Source organism: Terrapene carolina, unplaced genomic scaffold (genome assembly GCF_002925995.2).
Source record: "Terrapene carolina triunguis isolate 2854851 unplaced genomic scaffold, T_m_triunguis-2.0 Scaffold68, whole genome shotgun sequence".
Taxonomy (NCBI): Eukaryota; Metazoa; Chordata; order Testudines; family Emydidae; genus Terrapene; species Terrapene triunguis.
The window spans coordinates 20,429,748-20,451,082 of NW_020664419.1; the positions used below are offsets into that span (position 1 = coordinate 20,429,748).

The 21,335-nt window shown below is 41.6% G+C and overlaps 1 protein-coding gene across 1 annotated transcript in view; it reads right to left on the reverse strand.

Moving 5' to 3' along the window:
- Nucleotides 1-908: 908 nt before the first annotated feature.
- Nucleotides 909-21,335, reverse strand: part of ORC5 (origin recognition complex subunit 5) — a 138,820-nt gene continuing 118,393 nt past the window's right edge. The window contains exons 13-14 of the mRNA XM_029910799.1: nucleotides 15,928-16,040; nucleotides 909-1,461 (exon numbers count right to left, since the gene is read on the reverse strand). Coding sequence (XP_029766659.1) covers nucleotides 1,416-1,461; nucleotides 15,928-16,040 — 159 coding nt within the window. The 3' untranslated portion in view covers nucleotides 909-1,415. The remainder of the gene's footprint in view (nucleotides 1,462-15,927; nucleotides 16,041-21,335) is intronic.

Consider the following 21,335-nt stretch of genomic DNA (forward strand, 5'->3'; position numbering starts at 1 on the left):
AGCAGGTGATCCAGTTTGTGTTCAGCCAGCTAAAATTTACTAGTGTCCCCTGCTTTCACTCCCAGGAATAGATGCTGGAACTCTCAAAATCCCATACTGCACATTCTTGGTCAAATTCCTAGTGCAATTAAAAAAAATGCCACTCAGCAGTTAGCCTAGCATCTGATTCTGAAAAATGAAAGGGAATTTAGAGTTTATTACAAAGTACGGTTACCCTATCATACACAATTTTTGGTTAACAAAAAAAATTCAAGTTTTTGTAGTACTGAAAACTTGGATGCTTTGAAAATTAAGTGTTGGAGTTTCTCAGTAAGTGTGACAAAGGCTTTACGGTATGATAACGTATGTTCAACTTTTTGCCTCTTTCAGACTGCAGTGTTTTCTCTGCTAAGAATAGCGTGCAACAGGTACATCGTGTTACTTACTGAATCTTTATCTTCCATACACACGTTACTGCAAAAGAACCCATGCTGCACCACAGTATAGCATGTACCCTGGCTTTAGAGTGTACTTACAAGTATACTTCAAACTCGATTGCTTTGCTTCTATAACACACTAGGCTAAAATATTTCCACTGAGAACTGCACAAGAATTTGCACTCAAGACACTCTGGCTGAGCTCAAAAGAACTATAGGAATATTTAAATAAAAAGCTCCTTGAAAGCTGGCAAGTGGAAAAGCCCTGCCAGTATTGGCATCTAGTATGTAAATGGTAGTTTTATCAGTCATACATTTTAAAATTTGCTTTTTTTAAAAGCTTGATAAAGAGGAGGTTTTAAGGTTAACATTTACAAGTGGGTCTCAAGATTAATTCTGTGCTGATAAATTTGGCGTTTTCCTATCATAATCCCTATATATGTGAGTTGAACATCTAATCTATATATGATTCACAGACAAGCACACACCAGCTTGATTTTAAACATGCACTTACGTTTATTATATTTTGCTGCTCCACTCTCTTAAAATGGTGGCTTTAGGAAAAGCTGCTTTGGCAGGCAATTGCAAAGATTCCTGCGGAGAGGACGTGAAAAGCCTGGGCATACAAACAAGGGCTGCTGCCATGTTCAAAGCACAGGGGATAGTTCATAGAGCAGAATGTAGTCCTAAGTAAATGGGTTTCAGGCAATTTCAGTGTTAAGATAACATCATTAAGAGTAGAACAGATTGTGCTCAAATCCTGCTGTTTATAATTAACACATTGCTTCCAAATACTCCAGGGTCCCCGGTAAATAGTCCTCTGCTCAGATCCACCCAGACCAATCAGAATATTTTCATCAGATTGCATGCTGGGCCAGCACCTGTTTGGACAAATCCAGTAGAGCCAAAATGCTCCTCTGCCTGGCCAGCTAAGTAGATAGAGGAACACAGCTTGCTTTAGTCATTGTCACAGTGTCCATATGGCTGTGAGGCTTGTTTTCACAAGAAATCGTACAAGTACTTTATTATGTCGAAGTTCACGGTCCTGTAAACAAAAACATACAGTATTTTAGAACAATAAACCCTAGAGTGCTCAGACGATAATCTGTTTGGTGACAATGCACACAAGACACTCTTTGCAACAGATAGCAACCAATTCCTCAGAGATAAATAAAATAAGACATTCAACTACAGAATATAAATTATATAAAGACACCATTATTTATAATATTAGTCTTTTGATTGTTTAAACTTTAGAAGAATTTAATACATCAATAAAGTAATCCCGTACCAAGGATTTAAAGATTGAAAGTAAGAATCTTTAGGCTGTAAAAACAAACTTAGATCTAAGTTGACAGCAATTTATTTCTTTAGCCTGGTAAACACGATACACTAGTTGGAGATGCAGAGCGGCAATCTTTTAAGCTATTAAACATTTTGTTCCTCTTCCAAACCACCTGTTTTAGCATTATGTACTGCATAACTCCTTCATCTGTACTCATTTGCAGTCTGCGTTCTTTCAGTCTTGACACTAGTTGACCCATGTTCATAGCTAAATTTGAAAAATCCAAGAATGCTACTCAATAGGATAGAAGATTTTAATGTATACTTTTGTACTTTGATGGCAGGCAGAATGAAATCGCAGTGGAATAAAACATGTAATTAATTTTTTTCTCCAAACTCATTCTGCTGTACAATCTAACATTCAGATTTTGGGGGTTACTATTTGAATAAATGACCAAAATTACTGGATATAATGACAAGAATAAAATTTAAAAAGTATTCAGTGCTGCAAAAATAGCTGATCACAATGCAAAGTAAAGATTAGCTAATTGGATGTCTTATTTGTCAGGCCACTCATTTCATATTCTTGGCTCACACATCACTTTGCAATCCACATTTAAAAAAGTTTCTACAAAGTATTGTACTGGGCACAGAAAATCCAGAAATTCCTGAGATATATAATCATACATCTTCTGAAGTCTACTTATTAAAACCATTACAAAGCTAAATGAAGTGAACTATGGCAATATCATATTCTATAATGTCACAGAGTTACAAGTAAGTACCTTACTTATAAGGCTTTCTACAGTAACACTCACTCACTCTGACAAATGTTAACCTTACCAGTTACTAAATGAAAAACTATTGTAATCATTGTGTCATCATGATTAGTACCAGTAGTGACCGTATGACAAGACCTGCCACATTCAACACACACAAAAGCTTCCTCTTACAGTTGCAAAGGAAGAGATGGATAAACCTGCTTCTTAAATTTGGAGATATCTGAACAATAGTTTAAAACTTCTAACATATGTGCCCCTTGCAGTCAAACTACAACAACCGAAAAAATGTAATAGCACGAGGCAAACAAAGGAGTTTGTCTGCAGAGGGTACGAAGACCCGCTGAAATATTTTAGAACAATGTGATAAATGGAACTCTGCGGTAGAGAAGAAAATGACTGCACACAAGTAGTGCTGACCAGGTAGGAATTCTACAGGGAGGAGAAGTGTGACTTTGTGCATCTCCCCAAAGGTAACTTTGCAAAGTTTAATTTTTGCTTCAAAAACAAAGGGAAATTAATTTGATTTTTCCTTGTAGAAGTCCAAACAGAAAAACTGAAGGGCTTGAATGAAAGAGAAGTTATTAGTCTCTATCCTTTCAATACATCAGGCTTGCATTAGAAAATATGCTGGGTAATGGAGATGAGAAACCAGATGACTCCCACAACTGGGACTTTATTTACTAGCAATTTGTTTTAGCACTATCACATCAAGGCATGAGAAATCAGTAGCCTGCTTGCTTGAGACCCACGGTGGCTGAGGTGGTGAATAAGCTCCATTTCTTCTGCTGCTGATAGGATGACTTTTCCCACAAGAGGGAGAAGCAAGCAGCCAGAGGAGAAACTAAAGGCAGGTGCACCCTTTCACAGTAGCACGATCTGCTGCAGTTTGCAAATGAATCTTACTAGATCACAGAGATAAGTTTCACCCTGCAGCTGGCACCACGGAGTATAGGCGGAAAAATCTCTTACATGTAGGATTACAGCACCAACCAATTTCTTTTGTAACTACGGCCTGTCATTCTTAGAAAAACATGACAGACAGTGCGATGGAAAGGGGATAGAAATAATGGAAATGAGATAAAGAAGCAAACAAGGAAAGGAAATGAGAAAGAGGTCAGAAGAAATAATAGAGATTTTCAGATTCCAAGGCCAGAAGGGACCATTGTGATCATCTAAAACTTCATCAAAATAATTCCGAGAGCATATCATTAAGAAAAACATTCAAACTTGTTTTAAAAATTGTCAGTGATGGAGATTCCACCATGACTCTTGGTAAATTGTTCCAATGGTTAGTTACTCTCATTGTTAAAAATGTACACCTTATTTCCAGGCTGAATTTGTCTAGCTTCAACTTCCAGCCATTGGAATATGTTATATCTTACTGCTAGATTGAAGAGCCCATTAATAAATATTTGTTCTATATGTAGATACCTATAGACGTTACTCAAGTCACCACTTAACATTCTCTTTTGGTAAGCTAACTAGACTAAATTCCTTTAGTCTATCACTATGTTTTCTAATCCTTTAATAATTCTCATGGCTCTTCTTTGAACCCTCTCTAATTTATCAACATCTTTCTTGGACTGTGGGCACCAGAACTGGACACAGGATTCCAGCAGCGGTCACACTAGTGCCAAATATGGAGATAAAATAACCTCTCCACTCCTACTTGAGATTCCTCTGTTTATGGATCCAAGGATCACATTAGCCCTTTTGGCCCCAGTGTTACACTGGGAGCTCCTGTTCAGCTGATTATCCACCCCTCCCCCCCCAAATCTCTTTCAGAGTCACTGCTTCCCAGGATAGAGTCTGCTATCCTGTAAGCAGGGCCTACATACTTTGTTCCTAGATGTATATACTTAGCCATATTAAAATGCATATTGTTTGCTTGTGAGCAGCTTACCAAGTGATCCAGATCACCTGAATTGTGAACTGTCCTCTTCATTATTTACCACTCCCCCAATTTTTGTCGTCTGCAAGCTATCATTGATGATTTTACATTTTCTTCCAGGTCATTAATAAAAATATTAAATAGTGTAGGGCCAAGAACCAATTCCTGTAGGGCCCCACTGGACACACCCACTCAATGATAATTCCCTGTTTAAAGTTACATTTTCAGACCTATCAATTATTATCTAGGTATGGCCCCATCACTGTAGTATCTCAGCATGTCTAACTATTTGGAAACAGACATAACAATCTCTCCTCTTCTTCCATCACAAAAATAGCTTGAATAGAGTTGTGTGCGCGGGTGCATGCAGGTCCTACTGAGAGACAGCTGAGCAAACAAGTTATATTTTGCGTTGAGTTCTGAAAGTGGTGAAGACTGTGACAACTGCTCTCTTCCAGGAGTGAGTTCCACAGTGTAGGTCCTGCTCCTGTGCTCTGAGCCTCCCTATGCTGCTGGGCAGTGTCATGGTTACAGTGGAACGTAGGTTTGGTGGGAGGTCACATTGCAAAGGGAGAGCTAATCTCTCAAGTGGCTTGGTTCAATCCAATGGAGCACTTCGAATATCAGGGCAGAGTCCTTGAACTGGATTCTATTCATTGCAAATCCAGTACAAGCAGCAGAGCACCAGGGTGGATGTGTTCACAGCAATCTGTGTTGCAGATGAGCTGCTGTATTTTATTTTTTTTTTTTACTAGTGGGAGTTTTTTACAGACATCATTCATGTGGCTTAACTCCTGGGCACAGTGAGTTACAATAGTAAAGCCTGGAGGGCAGGACTGTATGGATCACACTCTGGCCAGGCCCTACATCAGATAGGATGAGGCCCCGTTGCTTATGGAACTAGGTGTTTTTTGCTGACAAGACTATTTGGGCATCCAATAACATGAAGGAGTCCAAATGAACCCAAGGCTATGGGTCACAATCTAAAGGCAGGTTCCCTCAACCACTGGATGTGTCAGAGGCGGACAGTTCTTTGAAGTGCTTCCTTTTCTCCTGCCAGCATCCTATATCTTGCCTGGGTTCAGCTTTGGCTAGCTGCTCCTCATCCAAGAGCTGATTCTGTATTTCATTAGACATAGAGAAAAGGTGGAGGACAGATGTATTTATATTTGATGCAAAGGAGATGTAGGGATGATCGTTATCTAAGTACTGCATACACTTCTTCCTGGGCTGTTTCATCAACTCTAACTGCTTTGTACAGCTAGTGACTAGCATGGAGAGAGCTTGAAGCTTGTCAGAGACCACAGGTAAATGAGGGCTCCAGAGAAACAGGTTTTTTGTTTTTTTTTGCTGGCTTGATTTAGTTTATAAAAACTGGAGATCACACGAGAGAGAATATATAAGAATTCTCATACTCTATGTTGGTTTTTATATATTGTTGGCAACAAATTTTGTGTTAAGTGCTAAGTATTAGCTAGGGTTGGGCTACCATTGTGACGCTGCACCTCATATTCTTCATAAAATATTGTTATAATATGAATATGGCATAACTAATATATGTTTTATGCAAGATGGGTCATGTGAAGTATCATTGGAAAGGTTATGACTTGCTGAATGTTATTATCCAATTTGTACACATGTATCATTCCAGTATCTGAAGTTAGGAATATTGACTATGTAACAATTACAACTGTGTGTGTACTTGGGGAATGCCCACCAGACAGTAGGCAATGAGCCTGGATGGGCCATTAGGAAAGACAATGAGTCTTTGAAGATGCTGATCTCTCATCTTCCTGAAGTTCCTTCCTGTGACATTACAAATAAACCTTATCTCATGGTTGCTTTGACCCTGCAAGGTCATGTGATCATGTCACCTGGTACAGGACACCATCTTGAGCTGGTACTTTTCCACTGAAGGGCGTGGGGATCAAACAGGGAAACAAAAGGTTCCTGCCATATGTAAATCCTATTTAAGGCTGGGGAGTGAATTAATCAGATCTCTTCTCCACTGCCTTCCTGCCTACGAAGGAAGACTGCTAAAAACACCTGAAGAAACAAAGGAACTACGCTGGGGAAAGGCAAGGGCTGAGTCCAGGCTAAGACGGGGTAGCCTGTGAAGAGAAGTAACTGGAACCCTGAGCTGCAGAAACTCTGCAACCTGCCTAAAACAACATTTAGGGTGAGAAATTACTATTTGTAACCTGTTTCTTTAGTGTATTAAGCTTAGTTTGTGTGTTTCGTTTTATTTGCTCAGTAATCTGCTTTGTTCTGTTTGCTATCCCTTATAATCACTTAAAATGTACCTTTTGTAGTTAATAAGCTTATTTTTTGTTTATTTCAAAATCCAATTTGTGCAATTCATAACTGGGGGGGGGGGGCAAAGAGTGGTGCATATCTTCCTCCACACTGAAGGGGGGGGGATTTTTATAAGCTTACGCTATGTAGATCTCTATACAGCACAAGACAATATAATTTTGGGTTTACACTCCAGAGAGTGTGTGCACAGGAGTGCTGGGCATCCCCTAGCTGAGTCCTCCCACCCAGAGCTGATCACAGACCCTGTGATATTCTACAGCTGGGGGCGTCCCTGCCTGTGTGTGTGCTGGAAAGGGGCTTGAGAGCCTGTCACAGCAGCACAGTGTAAGGGAAACCCAGGCTGGTAGGACAGGCAGGCTCAGTGGGACCCCAGCACATCTGATGGCACCCCAAAAGGGGGGGGGGTCTAACCCCTCATAACCATAATGTGCTTTTTGACAATGCTGTGGATCAACATTTTAGAGCAATATTTTCGTGGAAAAAGCACTGATCTGGATTAGGGACAAAGAGTACATTACAGTATTCACAATTGGGGTTCTGACTCAAGTCTGATCTGAATGAGCTAAACTTATCCCTCTGTAATTCCACTAGCAATTAATACAATGCAGTTTCTATCCTGAAGGCTGGTATTTTGTTGAGGTTAGAATCCTCTTTGAAGCTAAAACCCAAGCAACAGGAAAATAATTGGACTTCTATGAAGCCAAAAGTTTGGACAATGGTGGCTTGCCCAATAATTTTTCTTTTGTTAATTTAAGTGATCAATATAACTTGATTATTCAGTATATATCATTGGGGATTTTTGTTTCACTTTTTTCTTTGTATAATCTTTTTCTTTGCTTTCTTAACTGCTCATAAGACTTGTACTTTGTTGTATTCTGAATCTGATATAAGGTCTGTATTTGCATAGCTTTTTCTTTTGATGATCAATCATCTTGTGCTTCTGATTTGCTTGTTACAGTGAGTTCCTTCCCCATTGCAAAAACAGAAGAGAAAAAACCCAAAATGTATTTTAAGAAAAATCCAAGGATATCTGTATTTAATAAGTAAGTCTTGATTTCAGAGAGATGCTATTTGGACACAATTACATGGTTAATTAGAATTTGTAACCAGAAATCTGTTAACAGATTGGTATTGAAAGCCTTTGCTGTTTTATTTTTCATTCGTTTTAAAACTAATAATTATAAAGTAAATTAAAAAGATAATATTCCAGTATTCTTATTAGATATTATGCAAATTTCTGCTCTATTATTTTTCTACACAAGTCCAAGTCAATATTTAAAGATTCTCTTAAATTGCAAACTGAACCTCATATAATTCACAGGATACCTCCGCAGAATCCTAATCCGTTTTTAAGGTAATTTTGAAAAATGCTGGTAACTAAGCCCAGAAGGCTACAAACATCAAAAGGTCAGAGGAACTTGGCAAAGACAGCTCACTGGAAATTTCATAAGACCTCTCCACATTGCAGGAGCAAAAACTAGAGCTACAGACTTTGAGCCACATCTGTCAAGCAAAAGCTTTCTGTCCCAACTGAAAGCAAGTACTTTGTAAGTGAAAACAAAACCTCCAAAATAAAAACAACATAATATGAGGAATATTTTTAAAGGAATTCAAGCCACTTCAATTAGGCTGATTTCCTTTATTGTATTTTGAACTAACATAGCACACTGTAATGGCTCAATGGATAGAAATGGCAGAATTATTTGATAACATTGACCATGTTTTAAAAATGAAACAGTAAAATATGAAAAAATTCTGTTCAGTCAAGATGCAGAGAAAACGTAAGGGAGGAAAATAAAGGGCTAATAGAAGAGCTCTTTTCCCCATGCTTCAAATTCACAATCACCTTGGTATAGAGACAACTGTTATGGCACTACACGAGTGTGCTTTATAGAAATTAGTGAAGCAATGCTGCTATGTTCTCATCATGCACACTGTTCAAACCCTTTGGTTTAAATACCCTTGGTATTGATGTTATGGTAACTCCCCATACACCATTCAGTTTGTTGACATGTTTGGGGTTTTCTGTTGTGTTTTTACTAATTTCCACTATTATTAGCAAATGCGCCAGTAGCTTAATAAAGATGGGAAAAGGTTCAAAATATAAAGTAGGGAGATAAAACAGATGTCTGAATCAAAAATATCAAAGGGCTTAAGTACACATCACACACGTTTTAGCCAGTCAGTAGCATCAGGGATAGACCAGCACAAGATGAGCAGCCTTTGGTAGGTGTGCAGCGTCCTCAACCGCACCGCAGCAATACAGAGGGCTGTTCCTGAGTCACCAGGTGTGGTCATTTCCCACACATCTCACCACTCCACATCTGATATGGTTGAATTTCTACGAGAGATTGCCTGGCTTCGAGCTGCCACACTGTCTCTCATCAGGCTGAGTGGTGTTGAAGGAGTCTCTGACAGAGGGAGCAGCTCATTCCCATTCTGCTCACCATAATGTAACAGCATCCGCTGTAGAGATGGTCAGTAACATAGTCCAGATTGGTCATGTGCTGATGAGTCAGTGGCAATGCACCTCTCATGTATCTTTTAAAAAGTGGTAGTTGTGGCATCTCCTGTATTTTTGCTGCAGTACAACACCTGATGTTAGGAGGCAGGATATTAAAAAGGACTGGTAGCCACTTGATGTTTTTTGGTCTCACTGTTCCTGCTGTTCTCCAACTGAGTAGCAGAGTGTTTGCACTTTAACTCCCCAAGTTGAGCCTGCTAGCTTATTTAGAAGGCCATTTCAGTTCTTAATCTCCTGAACTACCTTGGTGAAGTGTCCTTTTAGGTACTTAAGTGTACAACCTAGAGTTCTTCTTTGAGTGATGTGGGAGCTCCACTTTCGGTGATTGTGTGCTCTGAGCCTCTAGTCGGAGAACTCCGACAGCAGTATCTGGCCAGGCCACACATGCGCTCTCTCCAGCTCTCGCCTGTGGCGACAGTTGATTAGCACTGTGGGGCCACCCCCCTTCTCAGTTCCTTCTCAATTGCCCTTGGTTCCTAGTCGGAGCTCTGGCAGTGCCTTCACTCACTTTACCTCAGAATTAGTTTAGTTAGATTAGTCAATTAGTATAGTGTAGTTAGGTTTTTTGGTTAAGACCCCTTTACTACTTTTCTCCCCATTTAAAAAAAAAATTCTTTCATTTCATCCCCTTAAGGGACGTTATTTTTCCTCAGAATGCCAGGGTCTCCTGGCTTTAAACGCCACCTCTCCTGTCACGAGGCAATTCCAATCTCCAACGGACACTCGCAACGTGTCCGGTGCCTGGGGGAAACTCATGCACCTCAAAAGTGCATATAGTGCCACAATCTTAAGGCCCAGACAAGGAAAGCGAGGGACCTTAAACTGAAACTTATCCTGATGGAGAAGTCCCTCCATCCCGCCTCAGACCCGGGATCATAAACTTCTGTCGCCCTATCACCACATGCGGTTTCCGACAGACCCCCCTCCTCTATCCCGCAAGGAAGGAACCTGTCTCCTAAAGGACGTGGACAGACGAGAGCTAACATTCCCCCTACCAAGACCGCGTCAAAGAGGAAGTGTTCCCCGACTCTATCCATCACATCGGTACCGACCACGCCGCAGCTTAGTACCTTTGAGTCGGCAGGGACCGCCGGTCCCGGTGCTTCTGTCAAAGCCATAGACCCTAAGTGGCAGGCTCTAAGAAAGAGGGCAGAGAAGACTGCCCCCTCTACCTCAGCACCAGTAGCACAGACAAAGCGCTCGGTACCGAGCGACTCTGCACGCTACAGACAACGTCACCTCTTGGCTCTATGATGCACAGCACAGATACTACTGTACTACAGATTACCATGCCATCCTCTGCATGGTCTATGCCGGCTCTGTTCCCATTGGTACCGCATTGTCTCCCAGTACCACCACAATTCTCCATACCGCCTTCCAAACAGACACCTCCATCGGTACTGCAACCTCAACAGTTTCTTGCACCGAAGGACTTGACGATTGCCCCAGTACCAGAATCACCTCTCCTCGGTACCAATACTTCTTTGGTACTTTCACTGCCACTCACACCACCAACTAGATCTGCCCCTCCTTTCTCTAGTGAGGAGGATGAGGAAGGGGAGGCTTTCTCCTCCCAACACACTTCACCTATACAAGGCAGTGTTTGGTCTGCACATCAGCAGCGCCCTAAACATGTGCCACAGCCTGATTTTCAGGGATGGTATGGTCACCTGGAGGCCTCCACCTAAGCCCTTCCCACCTCAGTGGGCATTCTGGGACCCGTGGGCAGCTCATAGACAGTATTGCCCCAAACCTGAGTGGCACCATGGAGGTACACAGGCACTCCTCACCAAAATTCACAGTGCCAACAGATGCCCCTCCCGAACTGACCTTTGAGGAGACAGAATTAGTCTTAGATAAGGAGGCAGCTCCTGCTACCACCACTTCATTCTCACCAGACGAGACTATCATGCCCCCTCTGCCTACTGCTGGAGATGATTTCAGAAATTTCCAAGAACTCTTCAAAAGAATAGCAGACACACACCAGATACCCCTAGAGGAGATCTTTGAGTCACGTCACGAGCTCTTGGACATACTCCACATGTCTGCCTCCTCCAAGATTGCCCTCCTGATTAACACAGCATTCATGGAACCCGCCACAAACATCTTGCAGACCCCCCGCTACCATCCCACCCACAAGTAAGAGGGAGGACAAAAAATATTACGTCTCTTCAAAAGGGTTTGAATTCCTATTCACACACCCTCAGCCAAATTTATTGGTAGTCGATGCAGTTAATGAACAGGGCAAACAGCATTACTCTAGAACCACTCCTTATGATAACCCAATTTGCTCATCCAATTATCAAGATTCCTCCAGGGAGTGTGCAACCTCTACCCAGAACCCAGAGCCCCCAATGTCCCTGTGGGACCTGACCTTTGTGCTTCGATCTCTCACAACCGCCCCATTCGAACCTTTGGCCATATGTTCTCTTCTACATCTTTCTATGAAAGTAGCCTTCCTAGCTGCCATCATGTCCGCTAGGCATGTGGGAGAAATAGGGGATCTTATGGCAGGTCACTCTCAGACCTCACCCTAAATATTTGCTTGAAGTTCCTTCTTCCTTCCACATTCATCAACCTATCCATCTTCCCACATTCTTCCCTAAACCTCACAAGGATAGACAAGAGGCAATTTTCCACACCCTGGACATCAGAACAATGCTAGCCTTTTATCTTGAACAGACCAAGTCGTTCAGGAAGACTCCTAAATTGTTCCTCTCCATCACAGAATGTTCCAAAGGCAAACCCACTGCTAAGCAGAGACTTTCTAGATGGATTTCAGATTGCATCTACCTCTATTACTGACAACATGACCTACACCCCTCCCCCCACTCATGGGTCAGAACACACTTCACAAGATCTGTAGCCACATCCGCTGCCTTCCTGAATGACATGCCTATTATCGACATATGCAAAACATCAACACTATATCATTGATCAGGTCTAAGCACCTGACACACGGCTGGGACACATGATCCTCTCGTTTATTCAGAACTAACTCCGAATCCCTCCTCCCACCAAGGGGCACTGCTATACAGTCACTTAAAGTGGAGCACCCACAGGGACATCACTTGAAGAAGAGAGGGTTACTCACCTTGTGCAGTAACTAAGGTTCTTCAAGGTGTGTGTCCCTGTGGGTGCTCCACTATCCTCCCTCCTCCCTTCCACTTCGGAGTTCTCATCAATACTCTGCGGTAGAGAAGGAACTGAGAGGTGGGGCGGCCGCACAGTGCTAATCAACTGCCACCATAGGCGTGAGATGGGGAGAGCGAATGTGTGGCCTAGCTGGGTATTGCTGTTGAAATTCTCTGACTAGAGGCACAGGGTGCACAATGACCTAAAATGGAGCACTCACAGGGGGCCACATCTCGAAGAACCTCAGTTACTGCACAAGGTGAGTAACCTTCTGTTACACCTAGATATATTGGCTTTGGGTCATGTGCTAGTCATTCTCCATTCAAGGTGCTGAGTCCTCATGAAACATTTTCATGATTGAGGTGAAAACATGAGGACACCGTCTTTGACACACTGGATTTAAGACTCCAATTACTGCAGTAGTCACTGATAGCTGCCATATTTTGGTTCAGATTGTCCTTGATCTTTTTGAAGTCCCTGTCTCTTGAAGCTAGGCAGATGTCATCCACATACTTGAATGGTTTTGAGATTGTTGGAAGTAGATCTTTCTGTAAATATATTGAAAAAGGGTAGGGCAAAAACAGATCCCCGAGGGAATCTGTTCTTCTGGATCCTCCATGTGCTCAGTTTATTTTCTAGCATCACCTGGAATTGTCTGTTTCAAAAGATCATTTCCGTAACTATAACAACCCATTGAGGTAACATCTTTGACATCATGATCAACAGGCCAATGTGCCAGACAGTAGTCAAGAAACACAACCTCTTGTCTTTTTTCCTTCTTTTGAAAACCATTTTCTGTACAGGTGGTAAGAGCAAGAACTAGGTCTGGAACCTTGCCCTGTTCATCACTCAGATCCTGTTCTACTGTGGGCATGATTCTTTGCGGAATTAGTTGCTCCAAAAATTTGTAAGTACAGCTCAGAAGTGATTATCTTATGGTAGCTAGCTGGAACAGATTGGTGCTTTCCTGGTTTTGGTATAGCTGTTGACAATCATTTTATGCTCTTCTTACAAAGATGGAACAGAATTACTGGTGCAATCTTGTCAAGGCCACATGTTTTTCTTGCTTTCAGTAGTGCTCTCTTCACATCTTCAGTGGATAAAGGCTGAAAGACGTCGTATTCACATGAAGGTGGAGACAGTCTTTATGGGTGCCATTCCTCTTTACTGATTCCTCAAATGGCATGTCCCTGTTGGCTTTTGTCATATTGGTTAGGTGTGTGGTGATGCTGTTTGGGGGACACTTTCCACTAGTGTGTGGTTAGTGGTTTCTGTGCTGCGCCAAGCTTCCTTCTGAATGACTGTGCTTTCCTGCTAGATCTTGTCACATCGTAGTTGATGTAACTTATTCCCAACATTCCCTGCAACAGGCATAGAGGTTGTCAGTGGTTTGCTGTCTCTAAAAGTTACCAGATTCTTCACACTGCTTCAGAAGTTCTATGCATTCCACATCTAAGCAGGCTACATAAGTCTTTTGTTGGCCACATGGGATGGATTTAGTGTCTGCTTCAAAGATTGCTTTTGAGAAGCAAATGTAAGCATTTTCTTCAGAATATTATGTGGTATTCACACTATGTACTCATTGATCAACTGACAATTTTTTCCAGTCTTCCCTTCTATAATTCCACCATAATCTAGGTATAGTGATTATTATGGAGATTGTCACGCCTATCAGAATAAGAATGGGGCAGAAGGGGACAGGTACTGGCTGTGTGGGAAGTTTCCAAGAACTCCACAGGAGGCTGGTAACAGTTGGCCCCTGTGACGAGTTGGACCCCTCTTCTGGGATGCCACCTGATGTACTAGGATTTCACTGAGCCTCTCTTGCTCAACCAGCCTGGGTTCCCGCTCCCTGCTTTGCTGAATTAGGCTCTCTGGCCTCTTGCAGCACACACACACAGGTAGGGCCACACCCCGCTGCAGTCACAGACTGAAGTCAGCTCTGTGTGAGAGGACTCCCCCAGCACTCACGTGCACACCTTTTGGGAGATAATGCTGTCTTGCACTGTATAGAAAAATCTGCACAGCACAAGCTCATAAAAATCCGTCCTCTTCCTCAATGTGAAAAGAGATGTGCAGGACTTCTTGCCCCCTCCTGTTAGAAATTGCATTAACTGGGTTTAATAATAAACAAAATACATTTTACTAACTATAAAAGGGAGATTTTAAGTGGTTCAAGGGATAGCAAACAGAACAAAGCAGATTACTAAGCAAATGAAACAAAACACGCAAACTGAGCTTAACACACTAGATACGTAGGATACAAATTAGCAAATTCTCACTCTGAATGATAAACAGGCTGGCAGATTCTTAAGGCACAAGTTGCCTTGGCTTTCCCAGGTTTTCTTACACAGGCTAAAAATCCTTCCAGCCTAGGACCATCACTTCCCACAGTTGGGTCTTTGTTCCTCAGTTGATTTCAGGTGTGTTGTAGGGTGAGTGAGGTCCTCTCCTGTTGTCATTGTCCCTCTTTTATATCTTCCCCCCACATGCTGGAAACCTTTTTTGCTGTGACCTGGGTCAAACAGTTCCCATTGTATGGAGCTATCTGACCTGGGTCAAACAGTTCCCACCGTGTCGAGCTGTCTCTGAGAGGTGTCTATTGCACACAGTTCCTGGGGTAATCCTTATGCTTGTGTGCATTTCTTCAGTAAGCCACTAACATTGTCTGGCCTCATCCAACGTAGCACATTTGAAATACAGAGACATGGTCAATATTTCCAGCTTCAGATACAAAAATGATACATGCATACAAATTGGGTAAACACATTCAGTAAATCATGACCTTTCTAATGATACCTCACATGGGCCATCTTGCATAAAGTATATCTTAGTTATACCATATCATATCCATATTTCTATGAAGAATATGGAGTGTAATGTCACAGCCCCCTGTTGAGATGTCCCACTTGAGGTCAGTAGAACAGCAGTACTTCCATCATGCAGAGAAAAAGTGGCTGGCTGCTTAAGGAAATGAAAGAACTATAGATCATTTATAGAAGCCCAGTCTGTGAGATCCCGTCCATTCTTGTCAGATTCTCTAATACCCCAGGAGGTGTGGTGACTGTTGAAGCCCCTACCAGATGGATGGATGTTGAAGTGTTTGTCAAGATGGGGTGTTTCAGGCTACATCAGCAGGTTTATAAACATTTGCAACTTCAAACTGACTAACTCTTACAATATCACAGTGAGGCAAAGTAGTTGGTAGGGCCTCCTCATAAATATCAGATTTCACATAAATGGCTCTGCCACATTTTCCATGAAGACAGTAGCTAACAATGTCATAGCCTCTCATTGTCAGCCCACTGGCAAGGAAGGAATCTGCGTGCTTTTCTAAGAGACCACTAACATTCACCCTGTGACAAGCCATGAGATTCTCTATTACTGAATGCTTTGCAGCTGACAGCCCCTCAGTACTGAGTTGAAGAATGGAGAGAAAAGGATCAACAAGTATCACTCCCGTATCACTGTGCACTGCAGGAAGCCAGTATAAATGGTTAAACAAAGAATTGGTTTTGAAATCTAAACCTTTTATACAGGTCTGTGCATGCAACATTAAATGCTATTTAACAATCTTACCTTGCAATAGCCCTGATGAAGTCTAGAGAGACAGTACATTTGTACTTCGGTCCATCAAGCTGGTCATCATGGCCAACCAAGGTTAAAAGCTGGAGTGTCACAAGAGAGGTGATCTAGAAACAAGAGACATCACTGAAACACTACTCACTTTTGCAAACAGGAATAACAATGACCAAATTTTCATTTGTCACCAACATAACTTTTGCAAGGTCACCAAATGTCTCTTATTTCATAAGGAAGTTCTACATTTGGCTATACTGTCCCACTGATTGTCACACTGTTCTGAAACCAGCTGACCCAGAAGAGTGTAGATTCACATGACCAGGTCTGCAGCAGGAGCAGCCTTATGCATAGGTTGAAATCTAGGGCACTTCATATCAGAGGTTACCCTGAAATTCTTCTTAAATACCTCTACAGTTCCGTTACCTCCCTGAATTGGCACTTTCTAAGTCTTGACAGCCACCTAAGACATACATCAAGTTCACTTCCCTCACATGTGGAGACCACCTTTTCGAATTGTCATACTCAGAGTTTTATACCCCAGAGCCCCTTGTGCCAGATTAGACCACATTTCAAACAAACTCATTGAATCACCCTACCCTGCCACGAGACAGAAGCCCCAAGGTTGGAAGGCAGGATGAAGGGTCCTGAAGATCATGCACTAAGCCAAAACCCCATCCCTTGGGGAGTGGGCCTGGAAGGAAAGGTATGTGTATGTGTGCCCACACATGTACAGACACACACACACTATATCTTGAGAGATCGATCACTCTTTTCCTTCTTCCAAACGATGATCTCTTAGCAGAGTTGGATATGTATGTATCAATACATACATATACATGTACACACATGCACACTCAATGCCATTAAAGTCTTGATAGTTTCCACACTGTGGTATTGAAGGTATACACCATATTAAACATAAGGAATACATTTGCTACTTACTTTAAATGGTGCCCAAGCGCACACTAAAAATAAAGGAAAGGAAGGAGTATGGAGACTAGGGTGACCAGACAGAAAATGTGAAAAATCGGGATGGGGTGGGGGGCAACAGGAGCCTATATAAGAAAAAGACCCAAAAATTGGGACTGTCTCTATAAAATTGGGATATCTAATCACCCGAATGGAGACCCTTGAAAAAGTGTGAATGGTGAGAGACAAATGAGAGAAAGAGAGAGAGAGAATGACAAATGCGGAAGTACAGATATAAAGATATAGGAAAAGAATGAAGCTGGGAGATACAGAACTAGAAGGGAAAAAGACACAAAAAATACACTATGAATACACATTTAGTTTAATAGAGCTCCTGAAGGCTAATCTGTGTTAAGTGTGTGCCTCAAGGGTGATTTTTATTGTTATTATTATAATAATCATCATCAGCTGTAATAATAAATATTTATACTGTATTACACTAGCACCCAAAGGCTGCAGTCAGGATTTAGGTCCAGTTGTGCTGGGCACTGTACAAATACAGAAAAGAGACAATCCCTCCCATAAAGGCTTCACAGGCTAAAGACAAACTTATGTACAGGGTTTATTTTTAAATTGTCCATATTGTTGGCTATTTTCTCCTTCTGACTCCAAGATTGAGGGTGGGATGCCAAAAAGTTCTTTGCCAAAGGCATCTGTGAACTTGGTGTGGTGTGCAGGTGAGTTCGCTGAGCAAGCTGGGTACTAGTCATAAGAGGAAAGCTTTTTGCTCAGAGCACAGTGGACTTTGTAGCAACTAGCCATCAGGACTCTGTTGGGGGAAGTGGGAGAAATGAAGGAACCATTATCCCCTACTCCATCATCTGGGATGACAAGAGGATGACAGACAAAGACAAAACGATGCCACCATCTTTAGCCTGCACCCGCACCCCCTTACTGGCTGCTCAAGCTTTGTCTTTCTTGTCTGGCTCCTTATTGTCACAGTGACTCCTGGGGGAATTCTGTGTCAAAAAAAATTAAAAATTCTGCATATTTTGTCAAAATAACACAATAGAATCACCCCAGTTTCAATTATTTTGGTAATTTATTTCAAAATACCTGCCAACAAGTATGTTAACAATATAGACAACAGCAAAAAAGATTCCTCCAGGAGTAGAGAGTTAAAGAAACCCCTAACAAACCAGTTCCAGTTGGGGAGTGCTGGAGGGGGCTGTGTGGGGCCCCCAGATACCCACACTCCCATCCCCCCACAGCCCAGCTGCAGGGCACCCCCTGGCCCAGACACCTGTACCCCTTTTCCCCCAGAGCCAAGCCATGGGGCACCCCCTGGCCCAAACACCAGCTCTCCCTCCCATGGGGCAGCTCCCAGCCCTCCTCCCCAGAGCCCAGCTACGGGGCAGCCACCAGCCCATACACCAGCCCTCCCCTCCCCACAGAGCCCAGACGTGGGGCAGACAAAGGTTGAAGGGAAAGGAGCACAGTGGTGAAGATACATACAGTAAGAGTATAGCAGTAGGAATATATTACTGACCACCTGACCAGGATGGTGATGGTGACTGTGAAATGCTCAGGGAGATTAGAGAGGCTACAAAAACAGAAAACCCAATAATAATGGGGGATTTCAACTATCCCCATATTGACATATATTCATATGTCACCTCAGGAAGATGTCAAACTGTCTGGGTTGGTAAGAGCCTGAGTACCAACTTCAGAGCAGACTATTAAGAAACAGGGCACAAACCCCTTACTGATTGTGAGTTCTATACTTAAATTTCACCAACCAAGTATCAGGTGTAAACTCCTCAGACACTATAACAGCTTAACAACAGAGTCACAGACAGTCCCCTTGGGTACTCCAGTCTATCTTGCCACCTACGCATGCTTGCCTCTGTGATAGATGGTCCCTTACACCAGAAACTCACAACAATATTCAGGTTACTCCCAATCCCAAAGGACCAGTCACGTACCACAAGTCAATTGCACTTTAGATTTTACACCAAAGACAATGCTTGTAGCCAATCCTATAATATACACGAAAGATTTATTAACTAAGGAAAAGGTTATTTACAAGGTTAAAGCAGGTAAACATACATACATAAATGAGTTACAGTCTTAGGTTCCAAAAGGTGATAGAAGCACCTGTAATATGCAAGCTCTATATGTTCTTCAGAGCTAACCTAGGCTAAGCAGCTGGGGATCCTATCCTTATGCTTAGAAAACGTGTCAGGATTTTTATCTTCTTTCCCCCCAGAGTTCAAGCGGATGGGATGAGTTCACCCGCTTGTCTCCTCTTGAGGGAGTGCAGTGGAAGACAATTAAAGTCTTTGTTCTTTGATGTTTCACAAGGTCTCATTTTATTTCAATAGGCCTTCTTGGTGGGCAGGACCTAACACCCTCTGTAGGAAGCCAGCATTTTACAATAATTAATGCTCCTTTCCTGTTTGATGGCTTACACAATCACAGAGGATTATAATGCAAACACTTAATATCACTTTATAATATGGGGTACAGATGTTATAAGTGAGATTAATTTTTGTAATCGTTTGACAGTCCTACTGCATATATTAATCATGATTAATTGCAGTTTTAATCACATTGTTAAATAATAATAGATACTATTTATTTAAATATTTTTGGATGTTTTCTAGATTTTCAAATATATTGATTTCAATTACAACACAGTACAAAGTGTACAGTGCTCACTTTCTATTATTATTGATTACAAATATATGCACTGTAAAAAAGATAAACAAAATAAAATTTTCAATTCACCTCATAAGTACTGTAGTGCAATCTCTTTATCGTGAAAGTGCAACTTACAAATCTAGAAATTTTTTTTACGTAACTGCATTCAAAAATAAAATAATGTAAAACTTTAGAGCCTACAAGTCCACCGAGTCCTAACTTCTTGTTCAGCCAATCGCTAAGACAAACAAGTTTGTTTACATTTACGAGAGATAATATTGCCCGCTTCTTATTTACAATGTCACCTGAAACTGAGAACAGGCGTTTGCATGGCACTGTTGTAGCTGGCGTTGCAAGGTATTTACATGCCAGATATGCTAAACGTTTGAATGTCTCTTCATGCTTCAACCAGAATTCCAAAGAGCAGTGCGGACTGACGCACGTTCATTTTCATCATGTGAGTCAGATGCCACGAACAAAAGGTTGATTTTCTTTTTTGGTGGTTCATGTTTTGTAGTTTCTGCATCAGAATGTTGCTTTTTTAAGACTTCTGACCGCATGTTCCACATCTCGCCCTCTCAGATTTTGGAAGGCACTTCAGATTCTTAAACCTTGGGTCGAGTGCTGTAGCTATTTTTGGAAATCTCACATTGGTATCTTCTCTGTGTTTTGTCAAATCTGCAAGGAAAGTGTTCTTAAATCAAAGAACATGTGCTGGGTCGTCATCTGAGACTGCCATAACACAAAATATATGGCAGGATGCGGGTAAAACCACAGAGCAGGAGACATACAATTCTCCCCCAAGAAGTTCAGTCACAAATTTAAGTAATGCATTAATTTTTTAACAAGCGTCAGCAACGTGGAAGCATGTCCTCTAGAATGGTGGCCTAAGCGTGAGGAGGCATACGAATGTTTAGCACATCTGGCACGTAAATACCTTGCAATGCCGGCTACAAAAGTGCCAAGTGAACGCTGGTCTCACTTTCAGGTGACACTGTAAATAAAAAGTGGGCAGCATTAATTCCGATAAATGTAAACAAACTTGTTTGTCTTAGTGATTGGCTGAACAAGAAGTAGGACTGAATGGATTGTAGGCTCCAAAGTTTACATAGTTTTGTTTTTGAGTGCAGTTATGTAACAAAAAAAAAATCTACGTTTGTAAGTTGAACTCTCACAATAAAGAGATTTCACTACAGTACTTGTATGAGATAAACTTAAACATTCTATTTCTTTTGTACATCTTTTTTACAGTGCAAATATTTGTAATAAAAAATAATATAAAGTGAGCACTGTACACTTTATATTCTGTGTTGAAACTGAAATCAATATATTTGAAAATATAGAAAAACATCCAAAATATTCATAATAAATTTCAATTGGTATTCTCTTATTGTTTAATGGCAATTATTTTTTTAATCTAGTTAATTTGTTTTGAGTTAATCGCTTGAGTTAACTACGATTAATTGACAGCCCTAATATGCAGCATAGAATCATAGAATATCAGGGTTGGAAGGGACCTCGGGAGGTCATCTAGTCCAACCCCCTGCTCAAAGCAGGACCAATCCCCAACTAAATCATCCCAGCCAGGGCTTTGTCAAACCGGGCTTTAAAAACCTCCAAGGAAGGAGACTCCACCACCTCCCTAGGTAACGCATTCCACCCTCCTAGTGAAATAGTGTTTCCTAATATCCAACCTAGACCTCCCCCACTGCAACTTGAGACCATTGCTCCTTGTTCTGTCATCTGCCACCATTGAGAATGGCCGAGTTCCATCTTCTTTGGAACCCCCCTTC